This window comes from Megascapheus bottae, chromosome 2 (assembly GCF_031878675.1).
Source record: "Megascapheus bottae isolate mThoBot1 chromosome 2, mThoBot2.hap1, whole genome shotgun sequence".
Lineage (NCBI taxonomy): Eukaryota > Metazoa > Chordata > Mammalia > Rodentia > Geomyidae > Megascapheus > Megascapheus bottae.
In genome coordinates this window covers 8670505-8684510 of record NC_143510.1, presented here as the reverse complement: position 1 = coordinate 8684510, position 14006 = coordinate 8670505, and the positions used below count along the sequence as shown (strand labels likewise).

The window sequence follows — 14006 nt, the reverse complement described above, 5'->3', positions numbered from 1 at the left end:
TTCCAACTTTGTTTTTGGTTGAAATGATATTATACTTATATCATGGCTGCTAATTAATTGTGCTTGAGTAATGTATAGATCCTGTACATTGCTAGCAAGGGAAGAACCTTGTCCCAGTGTTGCCTTTACCATCGTGGCTGCACTCCACACGGCTAAGGCAGAGGACAGCCACACAGGAAACCCTATGTCCAGAGCAGGCTTTATGAAGCCCTGTTCTTGTTTACATTCCCTTGCAGGATTGGAATGTCATCATTTTTTTCCATGCATAAATATTTTTAGCAGAGACTAATTACCCAGGCCTGACTCCTTTGCCAAGTACAAGAGTTTGCAGGCGTCTCCGGTGCCTTGTAAGTCATCCCTGTCCCCTCAGGCTCCTCATCTTTCCTGGGTTCACTTGTACTGGAGTTCCCAAGGCTAGGAAATGACAGAATGACTTAAAGAGATGGGGCAAGGAGAGAATGATTCAATTAAGGTATAATAGAATAGCAGTAGTCACTGAACATTTCCCTTTTCTTCTGGCCCTAATTCTCATAGCCTTATATAGAGCTAAAGGTCAACTCTACCTTTACACAAAAGGAAAATTCTACATAGAGGTTTCGTGTTTTTTCTCAATACTTGAATTTGAACCTCAAGGTCTTACTTGACCTTTTTCGCTCAAGGCCGGAGCTCTAGTACTGGAATCATACCTCCACCTTGAGCTTTTTGCTGATTAATTGGAAATAAGAGACATTCAAGTTTGTCTTCCCTATGGCCTCCAACCTCAAACCTCAGATCTCAGCCTCCTGAGTAACTAGGATTACAGGTGTGAGACACCAGTGCCTGGTATAGTCAGTTTACTCTTGTAGAGAAATTCTCTTAAGTGTTCTGACATAGCTCATGTGGGACAGACTTCAGGTAGTCAGAATGGGTAGCCGTGGAACAATATTCAGAGGATGAATTATATGAATACAGTACAGTCGTGTGACTGTACTGACTCTGAATGTTGTATTAGAAAACTGAGCACAGCAACAATGATGTCTACTCTGTGAGGTGTTGTGTGAGAATTAAACGAATAATGTGCTGTGACATTTCATGATATACAGTCATTACTGAATCAATGGAAAGGGAAAGCATAAGCACACTGTTCTGTGGTGTTAATGCTTAAGCTGGCACTATAGACCATGCACTCTCCAGACTTCATTATAATGTCTAGTGCTAAACATTAATTACATCAGTGCTTGTAGAACTGCAGTCATCGCAAAATTATCACTGCCCAGCGTCTGCGTCTGACTCAAAGACATTGAATTCAGGATAACAAGCCAGTGTCTCTCCGTGATACTGCCAGGAAAGAGAACCATCACACAAGAGAAAGTAGACATTAGAGCTTGATCCTCCATAAGAGCAAGTACAATCGCTAGGTAGAGACCTAAGTGCAAAAGACAAAACAAGGCAGAAAGAGAGCCTGGCTGGGCCGTCAGGGCAGAGGCCCCTCCTGCAGGTTCTGCATTCCCCACTACGTCTTTGAACAGCCCTGTGCGCGGGCCTCTAGATGTCGGGTCACCATGGCAGTGAGCAGTCACACACACAGGCTCTTGGTGCATCTCTTCATGACCCATTGCCTTTGAAAGACAAGACTGACAGAGGTCTTTGCTGAAACAGGCACCAGTTAGAGGGACTAAACAATGCACAGAGATCTGTGGGCTCTGTGGAGCCTCTGCTTGAGTCTGGGGACTTCTGTCCAACGATCTTGAGAGTCGCGTAGCTCTCTCCTAGAGTTCCCTTATTAACCTTGTTCACCGTGACACCTCTCCTGTCTAACGGGAACTCTGCTTATCATTTTCTTCAATGAGTCTTGGCCATTTTATTTCTCCCCTTGTGTCTTTGAGACCATCAAGGCAATCCAGACAAAGGTCATGCAGGTTTTCAGCATCACAATCAGCCCAAGTTTTTAAGAAAATGTTCCTGAGGGCTGGGAGCATGGCTAGTGGTAGAATGCTTGCCTAGCATGCACAGAGCCCTGGCTTTGACTCATTGGTACTGCATACACAGAAAAAGCTGGAAGTGATACTCTGACCTTGAGAGCTAGCCTTGAGAAAGCCCAGGGATGGTGTCCAGGCCCTGAGTTCAAGTCCCAGAGCTGGCAAAAAAAAAAGAAAAGAAAAAAAGAAAAAAATAGCTCATGAGGGTGGGGGATGTGGGGGGAGGGTAATGGGTACCAAGACATGTGAAAGGGTATCAATGTATGTGAGTTAATGCACCTTCTATCTGGCAAATATCATGTAACCCTTTTACTAATTACAATTTTTAAAAAAAGCTTAAAAATAGCTCATGATTCTTTGACAGCTGGTGGTCACACCATTTTCTGCTTTCATAAATTATATATGCATTTTTTTTCTTTTTTGGTGGAACCAAGAAAATAACCTTGGCAATTTGCCCTGGCTTATCCTGGATTGGTAGCTTGTTTTCCATTCAAAATTGTGTCTACCGTGGTAGAAAGAGGAGTTGAAATCATCTCCATGTCGTTGTTCACATTGCCACTGGTTTCACGCCACCCAAGTGGTGTCACCCCGTGGCCTCCCATAGGACCAGCTCTTCCTGTTCACAAACTCACAGATGGTTCAGGGAAGATTAGAAAAAGTGCAGAGCAGAACACAGAGGTAGAATTTGTAGATTCTTCCACAACTTCACATTCCTTTCTAATGAGAATTCACTCTCAGGAAAAATCTATTATTAGTATATTCACATGCTGTGATTTCATTCACATACAGCCAAATCCAGAATGAATTGCCTCATGTTTGATTGAAAAAGTGCAAATTCCAGATCTAATCAGAGGATTTCTGCAAAGTGTTCAAAACAGATATTCTTTTCCTTCTCTGTTATCTTTAGATCCCACGGGCAAAAAGAAGACGCCATTGCCCTACTGAAGGATTCCATTAAATACGGCCCAGAGTTCACAGATGCATATTCAAGCCTAGCTTCACTACTGGCTGAGCAGGTAAATTTTCTTTCTCTCCTTTCCTTCCTTCCTTCCTTCCTTCCTTCCTTCCTTCCTTCCTTCCTTCCTTCCTCCCTCCCTCCCTCCCTCCCTCCCTCCCTCCTTCTCTCCCTCCCTCCCTCTCTCTCTCTTCCTTCTTTCCTTTCTTTGTTTCCCATCCTGGGGCTTAAACTCAGGGCCTGGGCAATGTTATAGTTAGATTAGGATACCATAACATATAAACATAGAGGATTAAGAAATATTCATCACTATCACTAACATGAGACGCTCTTGTCAAAGCCCAATTTACAGGGCAGCCTGTCTATTCTAAGATATAGATGATTTGAGATGGAGTCTCATTGCCTTTTCTGTCCATGCTAGATTTGAACTATGCTCCACCAGAGCTCAGTCTCCAGAGTCACTAAGATTACAAGGCTTAAGCCACAGACATCCAGCTAATCTCTGTCCTTTGAGTTTCTGTCTTGGATGGCTTTTGGGGGAAGTTGTTGGCCTGCGGTTCAGTGATTCCTAGCTTCCTGGTCCCTGGCTGTGGCTGCTTCCTGTCCTGAACTCGAGTGAAGACACCTCACAGCCCCAGGGACATGATGTCAGCACTAGCACAAGCTTCTTCTACTTAGTGGAAGACTGTACTCCATTTGCAACTGTGATTGTCCACTAAGCCTATAGTTGGCAGTCAAGTGTAAAGGAGTCTTCTGGGATCCAGAAATCTGCACACATGAAAAATACCTGCTTCTTTCGATCATATTTTTTGAGTCCAAGGTAATTTGCTAATGGACATCTGATGAAACTACAGTTCTGGAAAGGCTGGTAAAATATTCTTCCCTCTCCAGCGGAATCCTAGGGGAGTTTCCTTCCTGTATTTCAATCACCCACAAAGACTACAGAGAGACACGTGGAAGCAGGGACCAGTGGCTCAGGGCTGTCGTGCGCACTGCTCAGGCAGCTGAGCCCTGAGGGTCCCAGTTTAACCATCCTGGGCAAACAAACCCATCAAAGAACCAGCCAAAAACCACTCAGAAGGTAGAATGCCAGCTGAGGAAAAGTGTGTAAACCAGAGCAGGAAAGAGAGAGAGAGAACCAGTACAAGAAGGCAAAGCCCTCTCTGCCATCTGGATCACATTCACCATCTCTACTTTGAAATACCTCCAAACATGTTGAAAATATAAGTAGAAAAGACAGCTATTCCTGTCCCCAGGCTCCCTGTCTTCCCGTTCAGTTGCTGTCCCAAAGTATCCTTTTGCATTGCTGTACGGTCAGTTTTCATTAGAGGCAAATCCTGTTCAAGCCACGGCTTTCAGGCCTTTTCAAAACATTGATCCTATTCCATTGTCTGCCCAAAGGGAACTAAACACAGATGGGAATTATAAGTGCAGTAAGCCTGCCTTAGTCTAGGATTTATTGCATCTGAGTGGGGTTTTGTTTTTTTGGGGGTGCCACTATTTGGGCTTGAATTGAAGGCCTTGCTCTCTTGCTTGGCTTTTTTGCTCTAGGCTAGCACACTAGCACTTGAGTCCCTCCTCTACATCCAGCTTTTCACTGATTAACGAAATAAGTCTCGAGGACTTTTCTGCTTGGCCTTCTCAGAGCTCAGCTTTGTAATTAAGTAGGATTACAGGCATGAGCCACTAGTCCCCAGCAGTATCTAGTTTTGACCAAGTGCAGTCAAATAACAATGATAAAATGTTAATGAGAAATTTAAATAAGCAAATAAAATCTGAAAGAATGGTTTAAAAAAAATCAAAAGAGCTTCCAAAAGCAGTTTTTAAATCCTGTGCCCAAAGCCCAGCTCAGATGCCACTGAGAAGGTATCAGCCATCTCAAGTAATTGCTTATTGCGATTAAATCATTATGATCTGCTAAAAATGTCATTTTGTGAATTCCCCCTCTTCCCAAAAGCAAGGTGATAGTGAACGAACCTAATTAACACGATGGAGTGAAAAGCTGAGATGTGGTGGAATGTGGCAGGTCTGTAGAAGATGTGTGGGAAAGTGGACCAAGCAACCAAAACACAGCGCTGGCCCATGCAGCCTGAGCATGCCCAGTAGTGCGAATGAATATGCGCCATGCGCATGTGTGGTTCAGCGTTGATCCCTGACCACCACACTGAGCTCTGCGTTCTGAGCATGCGCAGGTCTTGTTCCTTTGGTCTCCTTGGAGCCACGTGTGGACCCACAGAAACCACTAAAGCTTAATCATGTTGGCTACAGTCCAGGGATTCCAGTTCATAACGATGCAGCTCAGTAGCTGACTTCTTCCCATCCCACCCCACTATGCAGGTCTTTGTTTCTGTGTATTGATTTTTGTGAAACTTTCTGATTTCTTTCTCTTTGTTCACCGTTGGAAAGGCGAGATTTAAGGAAGCTGAAGAAGTCTACCAGGCTGGGATTAAGCACTGTCCAGACAGTTCAGATTTGCACAACAACTACGGGGTTTTCTTGGTCGATTTTGGTAAGTGAAATTCAAGAGAGCCTGTTCTGTGAAGATAAACATGCTCTATCAAGCAAAACGGCTACAACTCAGATTATCCTTCAGGAATGAACTCCACTAGCCCAGCAGAATGTTCCCAGTTGGTAGTCACCCAGAGACCTTGGTGCTCTCATTTCCCACATGGCAGGCAGTAACCTTGATTTATAAGCTCTGGTTTCAGGCCAGCCTGGAGAAAAAGCTGGTGAGACCCCATCTCAGTAAGCACACTGGGCTTGAGTTTGCTGATTCCATTCCAGGTGCTCTGGAAGGAAAGATAGAAGTATTCACTGTTGTAGGGCATCCCACACAGAAGATAAGACCCGATCTAAAACAATGAAGCTAAACTGGTCACAGGTATGGGTCCACCAGTTAAGTGCTTTCCTATCCACATATAATGAATACCTAGGAGTAATTCAGTGACACATTTAATGCAAAAATACTTGTTCTTATTTAATAATAGACCGGCTACCCTGCAATAAAACACAATTTCAATTATTTTTTTCAATAGATAATGCTTGAAAATATTTTTCTAGGGAATGTAAAACGTGTTTTATGCAGTATAAATTTACATTCTGGTACCTGGAGAAAAACTTTTGTTGCATACAAATTGGTATGCAATGCCCCCTGCTGGTGGATGAGCTACTTTACAACAAAGCAAACTTACCTGTATGATTTAAACCTCTGCTTTATTGCATCAGTGCCCCCTAAAGTGAATGACACCTGGATGGCCTCTGTGACATAATGGCTTTTGGTGTCTTCTGTTCAAAAAAGGCATAATCGGGATGATAATGTGATCAACAAAAGACCAGCTCTGTGTAGAACTTGAGGCTGTTCTAAAGCCTTGGCACTCCCAAGCTTCTCTGGGGGGCTAAGAGACAGTAACTAGGCCCTGAGTTCAAATCGGGACACACACACACACACACACACACACACACACACACACACACACACACACAATTGAAATCTCCTTGGCAGTATAAACGTGTTCCCCATCCCTGGATCCAAGTGAGGCCACTATGATTGTGCTTCTAAAAGAGAGCCAGAGCCATGCAGTGACCACGGCCTTTCCTTTTCATTCTTCTCCTGGTGGCAGGGTCTCCAGAGAAGGCAGCTGCCCACTACCAGGAGGCCGTCAGGCTTAGCCCAGGCCATCACGTGGCCATGGTGAATCTAGGCAGACTCTACAGGTCCCTGGGAGAAAACAGCCTGGCTGAAGAGTGCTATAAACGGTACCGTTGCTTTTCTATACTGTTTAACTTTCCTAGATACTTTTGCAATCTCACACTAACTTTTCAGTAAGTTGAAACACACAGGCTCTCAGAATAGGGACAATTATTGCCAATTTGAGCTACACCAATTCTTGTTTCCAAAGAGAACAATACAGTGGTATAACTAGTGTCCTAAGAGTGACTTCTGTCTTCCTGCTGGTTAGACCAGGGGAGGAATCCGTGTCTGTGGTAGTGAGTGCAGAGTGTTCTGGATTCCATTTCAGAAGGGATGGTGGATGAGGACTAGATTGGCCTCAGAACACCAGCACGTTCATCTCCATTAAGGAGACTGTCCTGCTGCGGCTAGGACAGTCCAGCAGAGGGACAGCTGAGGTCGTTACGTTCTGGGCTGCTCACGACCAGCTTCTTATTAAACCTTGATCTGGACACAAAAACACTAAAGAGGAAGCCAGCCACTTGTGCTCATGCCATTATCCTAGCTGCTCAGGAGGCTGAGATTGGAGGACTGAGGTTCAATGCCAGTCTAAGTAGGAAAGTCTTGGGGACTCTTATCTGCCAAAACCTGGAAGTGGAGGTGTGAATCAACTAGTAGAACGCCAGCCTCAAGTGAAAAAGCCAAGCAAGGACACAAAGCCCTGAGTTTACTTCCCAATACCAGCACCAAAAAAAAAAGAAAGAAAGAAAGAAAAAGAAAAGAAAGCAAAAGTTGAAGCAGAGTCTCAAAGCCTAGAAGTCCTTCCTCAATCTGCTCGAGGATGCCCTGCACATTTACAGGGAAGCTGCAGCACTACAGCCTTCGCAGAGGGAGCTGTGCTTGGCACTGGTGAGGGGCAGGAGAGGAGGGGCGCTGGGGATAGCCCCTTATGCACACACACGGGGCTGCAGGGACGGTGCCAGAGACAGCATCCCTTCTGTCCAAATTCCTGACTGGGTGCAGCCACCAGACACTACATCCATAGCACTTACGGCAGTTTCAGGACTCTCTTTGTCTCCATACCTCCCTCCTTTCGTTTGTCTCCTTCCTTCCTTCCTTTCTTTCTTCCTTCTTCCTCTCTTCTTTCCATACTTCTTTTCTTCCTTTCTTTGTTGCCAGTGCTGGGAATTGAACTCAGGCTTAACACTCTAGTTTGACTTTTTGCTCAAGGCTGGTGTCCTACCAATTGAGCCATATCTCCAACCTGGCTTTTTGCTGGCTAACTGGATAGAGAGCCTCAAGGATCATTTCTGCCTAGAGTGTCTTCAAACCACAATCCTCAAATCTCAGCCTCTTGAGTCAGCTTCTTTTTTACTTGCAGTGCTAGAGATTGAACCCAGGGCCTTGCACTTGTTAGGCAACTGCACTATCAGTGAGCTAAATCGTTGGCCATAATTACTGATATTGTGTATATCACCATATCTATGCAAGCATGTATACATGTACATGTTCACATGTGTGTATTTATTTTCTGGCCCATGTGAGAATTACATATAGGTATCATTTTCCCCTGAGGTCTAAATATGTTAGCATACAGCTCTGAAAAAGGAGAAAATTATGTAGCATACCTGCAGGGGTGTGTGAAAGTCAGAAAAAACAGCTGAGCGCTGATCACTCATACCTATAATGCTAGATAATCAGGAGCTTATTTGAAGCTAACCCAGGCAGAAAAGTCCAAGAGATTCTTTTCTTTATTTAGCTAACATAAAGCTAAAAACACAGTTGTGTGTCAAGTAAGAGAGCAGCATTCTTTTATTTTTTTTTTGTTTTTGCCTGTTCTGGGCTTGAACTCAGGGCCTGGGCACTGTCCTTGGACACTTTTTGCTCAAGGCTAGAGCTCTGCCAACTTGAGCCATAGAACCACTTCCAGTTTTTTCTATGTATATTGTACCAAGGAGTTAAACCCGGGTCTTCATGCATGCTAGGCAAGCAGAACACCATTCTTGAGTGGAAAAGTCATATAGGAGTGCGAGTCCGTGAATATGAGCACCAGTACACACACACACACACACACACACACACACACACACACACACACACAAATCAACTTTGATACCAATAATAATTTTATTTAAATTTTGAAATCTCAATTTTTTAGATGTATCCAAATTATACTAGCCTTTTGATTACAATATTGTGTTAAAATTATAAGAAAATAGCCAGGAATGGTGGTCCACAACTGTAATCCTAGCTACTCAGGAGGCTGAGATCTGAGGATCGAGGTTCAAAGCCAGCCTGGGCACTCAAGATAATGATATCCAGTTAACCACTAGAAAACCTGAAGTGGTGCTGTGGTTCAAGGGGTAGGGCGGTAGCTTTGAGCTAAAGAGCTCAGGGACAGTGCCCAGGCCCATAGTCCAAGCCCCACGACTGACCCCCAAAAAAAGGAAATTAGAGTTTTCTGCCACTTGAGGCATAGTGCTACTTCCAGCTTTTCTTATTGGAGATAAGTCTCTTGGACTTACTTTCTTGGGTTGGCTTTGAATTGTGATCCTCAGATCTCAGCCCCCTGCGTAGCTGGTATTACATACGTGAGCTACTCGTGCTCAGCTTTTGTCACTTTTTTTCTGAAGAGGCAAAAGGCATTTCTCTGGACTAATGCTGTCATTCCTGCCAGTGACAGGCCTTGATGTAGACTCATGCCTATAACTGGACCTACCCAGGAGGCTGAGATCTAGAGGACTGAGGTTCCAGTGCCAACCCCTGCAGGAGACACCTTGAGAGACTCCTCCAAAATAAGCAGCTGTTTTAGCCTGGCTGCAGTTGTGGTTCAAGCAGTAGAACACTAGCCTAGAAAGGAAAGGGAGCAGATGGGAGGCCCTAAGTTCAAGCCCCAGTACTAGAAATAATTCAGCAACCAAGCAAGCAAAGGCATGCACCCTGAGACATGAGAGCCCCGTGATTTTGCAGGCACAGGTTCTGGCAGTGATGGAGCAGACAGAAGAAGCAGAGCACATAGTGAGTCTCATGGTGGTGGAGGAGGCAGAGTGCCTCAAATGCTATCGCCTCCTGTCCACCATTTACAGCAAGCAGGAACACCACGACAAGGTACAGACCAAGCTGGGCCTGAGGAAGAGATGTGCATGTGTGTGGGTCTCCAGCTGAGTCCTGGTCAGAGGAGGGTGACTTCGTTAGTATTGGATCTTAGTAGCTTTGCACAGGTATCCCTGAACTCCTGCGCTCCTTTGAAATATGCTTAGCTCCTTCTTGGTCTTGCTATCACCGTTTTCTCAGGCTAACTCTGGAAAGTGTGGTATTGGTGGGCTATATCTTCTGCCTGGTACTGCGTGGAGTCCTGTCACAATCCCTTAGGGCATATCCATTGACCACTGCCAGGATTTTCTCAGATAGCCAGTCCACTGCTGGACTCATGCCTGCAATCCTAGGAACTCAGAAGAATCATGGCTCAAAGCCAGCCTGAGTACTAAGTCCACTGACATTTTTTTTTTGCCAGTACTGGGCTTGGGCTCAGGGCCTGAGCACTTTCCCTGGATTTTCTCAAGGCTAGGGCTCTACCACTTGAGCCACAGCACCACTTCTGGCTTTTTGCTACGTATGTGGTACCAAGGAACCGAACCCGGGTCTTCGCGCATGCTAGGCAAGCACTCTACCACTAGGCCAAACTCCCAGCCCCTCCACTGACATTTTTTTTGGCCAGTTCTGGGGCTTGAACTCAGGGCCTGGCACTGTCCTTGAGCTTCTTTTCCTCAAGGCTAACACTCTACTACTTGAGCCACAGCATCACTGTCAATGTTTTTCTGTTTATGTGATGCTGAGGAGTCAAACCTAGCGCTTCATGCAAGCTAGGCAAGCTCTCTACCACTAAGCCACATTTCCAGCCCCCCCTTACTGACTCTCATTTCCAATTAACTAGCAAAATGCAAGACTGGAGACATGGCTTATATGGTTGAGCACCAGCCTTGAGAAAGAATCTTGGGAGAAGCTTTGGGGCTTAGGAGAAAACTAAGATCTGTTGGTGCTATGAGGGAAGTCTGCTCCACCAGAGGGCAGTGGGGACTGGCCCATGAATAGAACACATAGATTTTTGTCAGGGCCGAGAATGCTGCATGAGGAAATCAGAGGAGATGAAGAGTGTGGTTCACCCGGCTAATAGATGTGAAGAAACAGACTGAATCTCATCATCTCTGCTAGGCTTTCTTGATCAAGCTCCATTGATCAGTTCTCCCTATGCTACCTCTGCAGGCGCTCAGTGCAATCGACCACGCTCTGCAGCTGAAACCAAAGGACCCCAAAGTGCTGTCTGAACTGTTCTTCACCAAAGGAAACCAGCTGAGAGAGCAGAACCTTCTTGACAAAGCATATGAGGTATGACTCTTAAAATGATGCCAGTACATTTGTTGATTCAGATGAAGAATTCATAGTCTTGTGTGTGTGTGTGTGTGAGCACCAGTGCTGGGCCTTGCATTCTTGCTTGGCTCTTTTGCTCAAGGGTCGTGCTCTAACACTTCAGCCACAGGTCCACGTCCATCTTCTTCATGATTGGTTGGAGATAAGAGTCTCTCAGATTGGTTTATGTTGACTAGTTTTGAACGGTACCCTCATATCTCAGCCTCTTGATCATCCTGGATGTTAGGTATACGGCATCAGCACCCAGCTTCGCATTTCCTATCTACAGGTTTGAGATAAGATTTCTGCATAGTATGAAATCAAGAAATAAATTAAATACAAACATTATGAAAATGCCACCACTCGTCCTGGTATCTGATAAAGTCACCAGTTAAAATTGCTGATGTTATAAAATTACACTAAACACAATACGGTAGATAGTAAAATATCAGGTCATTGTGTGAGGAAGCTAGCAAATGACTAGTTATTGAAATATTATTTGCAAACATCAGTGGCTCATACCTGTAATCCTAGCTACTCGTGAGGCTGAAATCAGGAGGATCAGTGTTCAAAGCCAGCCTGGATACAAATGTCTGAAGACCACTCCCATCCCTAGAATCAGCAAAACGTCAGGCTGGAGGCACAGCTGAAGTGGTAGAGCGTCAACTGAGCAAGTACGTAAGAAACTATGAGCTTAAGCTCTGGTACTGGCCAAAAAAATGAAACAAAACAAATGAAAAACTATCCCCTAGTACAACACATCGTGGCATTAATCCTAGGTTAAACTTCTTAAAAATTCTATGTTTTGGGTTTCTTTTTAAATTGTATTATAGTTTTTCAGTGCTGAGGATTGAACCCATAGCCTCATGCACGCTAAGCACCTGCTATATAATATGCTCTGCTTTGGCCTTCGGATTTTATGATTTTGAAAAAAGGTATTTTATTACCAACTCCATTTATGATAGAACATGCCTAAAAGAGCAGTTTTCTTATAGGTGGAGAAAGGTGTATGGGAAGTGCATTGTTACTACAGAAATCACCTGATCACCAGCAGAGGGCTTGCATTTCCTTTAAGTCCACAATGACAGTTATCAGCTTTGAAAACCAGAAACAACATGAGCCATGGCTCAGGCCTGTAATCCTAACTACTCAGGAGGCTGAGATCTGAGGATCGTGGTTCTTAACTATCCCAGGCAAATAAATTCATGAGACTCTTATCTCCAGTTAACCACCAAAAAGCCAGAAGTGGGGCTCAGGTGGACGTGGTGGAATGCCAGCCTTGAGCAGAAAAGTCAAGCAGGCTCTAAGTTCAAGCCCCGCCCAGGCACACAAACACATGTCAGACACTGACTTGGGTGGAAGGTGTTTCTGCAGTCCCGCTGGGTTAAATGCAGGCTCTCCTTTCCTAACCTGCTTTCCTCTTGGTGTCTTTAGAGCTATCAAGCAGCTGTGGAATTGAATCCAGATCAAGCCCAGGCCTGGATGAACATGGGGGGTATCCAGCACATGCAGGTAGGAGTATTGCTGCTGTCTTCTCTTCTGCTTTCGTCTCCATTTTCCTGCCCATACTAGTGTTTCATCTCAGGACTTGGTTCTCTCAGCTTTTGTTTTTGCTCATGGCTAGTGCTCTTCAGCCACATCTCCACTTTTCACATTTTGCTGGTCAGTTGGAGATGAGAGCCTCACAAACTATTCTTCCCATGCTGGCTATCAACCAAGATCCTTACATCTCGCCTGAGTGGCTAAGATTGTAGGCAGGAGCCATGGGGGCCTGTTGTACTGGTACTAAGAGTTGATTACAGGCCATCGCCTTCTCATTTGCCATTTTCACTCAAAACTGATGCTGTATTTTTGAGCCATACCTCTACTTCAGGCTCATTGGTAGTTAATTGGAGATAAGGAGTCTTTTACATTTATCTGCCCAGCCTGACTTGGAATGTTGATCCTAAGAGCTTAGCTTCCTAGGAATCCAGATATGAATCACCAGCATCCAGCCATACTGGCACATATACCACACGCCTGGGGGGGCAAGCAGATTGGAAGCCATCTCCATGTCAACTGTTTACACATGCAAAGCCTACATTAGAAGTTTTCTTTTAAGTTGAATGTTAGACTAATTCTTACTAAAAAGATCATATTTATTGATTCTTGTTTTCAGCAGTGGCTCCTTTAGATTTCAAAGGACAGTGCTCCAGCCTTTGGAGTCCTGAAGTCGTGGCCTCATCTCTGGATTCCTAGAGTTGACTTCTGTTTCTTTTCTATTTCCCTAATGGCGTGACTTGGCTTTTCAGATGATCTGGTGCTTCAAACAAACGGATTCTTCCTAAGCACCAAGCTGCTGGGGTGAAATTACAGGCAGGGCCTGGTCCCCATCTCCCAATCCTCCAAGGGGTTCTGAGAATCAGGTTGAATTGTTCTTCTTTTCCTCCAGGGAAACTATGTGTCTGCAAGGACTTATTATGAGAGAGCCTTACAGCTGGTTTTCCAGACAACAAACTACTGAAGGAAAATCTCCACAAATTGCATCACCTAGAGAAACGATTGCAAGAAGTTAGAAGGAAGCACCACACATAGCCTGCTGGAATCCGCTCTCTGGGCCAGCACCGATGATTGGAGAGACCTAAGGCTCAGGCCTGCTCCACACCCCCACAGTACATCTGGACTCTGCCGCCCGGCACTCACTTCCTGCCCCGGGGCAGCACGGGGACATCCACTGCTGAGCCAGCCAAAGGACTTGCATTCCATGAGAAAGAACAGAGAAGGTGAAGAGTGGACATCAAGGCCTGAGGAGGATGGGAATCAGCAAGTAAACGTCTTACAGGTGGTTGTTTGGTTTCTCTCCCAACTTCGCTTGACATCTTCTCGTGAGTCGTTCTGACTAGAGATCTAATTTCAATTCTTCATTTAAACAAATTCACAACAGCTCACACAAGTTCAAAATGCTATAAAGGCAGAGTACCTCTTCCATTTGGGGTAAGGTAGTTCAAAGAGCAGCAACAAAATCCCTCTAGGATCA

The 14006-nt window shown here is 44.9% G+C and overlaps 1 protein-coding gene across 1 annotated transcript in view; it reads left to right on the top strand.

Annotated features, from left to right (window-relative positions):
- LOC150066369 (protein O-mannosyl-transferase TMTC1-like) overlaps positions 1 to 13564 on the top strand; it is a 39400-nt gene extending 25836 nt beyond the window's left edge. The window contains 10 exon segments of the mRNA XM_090352693.1: positions 2866 to 2974; positions 5320 to 5422; positions 6534 to 6674; positions 6906 to 6913; positions 7361 to 7492; positions 9554 to 9691; positions 10847 to 10969; positions 12425 to 12502; positions 13422 to 13472; positions 13475 to 13564. Of these exon segments, the coding sequence (XP_090208819.1) occupies positions 2866 to 2974; positions 5320 to 5422; positions 6534 to 6674; positions 6906 to 6913; positions 7361 to 7492; positions 9554 to 9691; positions 10847 to 10969; positions 12425 to 12502; positions 13422 to 13472; positions 13475 to 13564 (973 nt within the window).
- Positions 13565 to 14006: the final 442 nt, after the last annotated feature.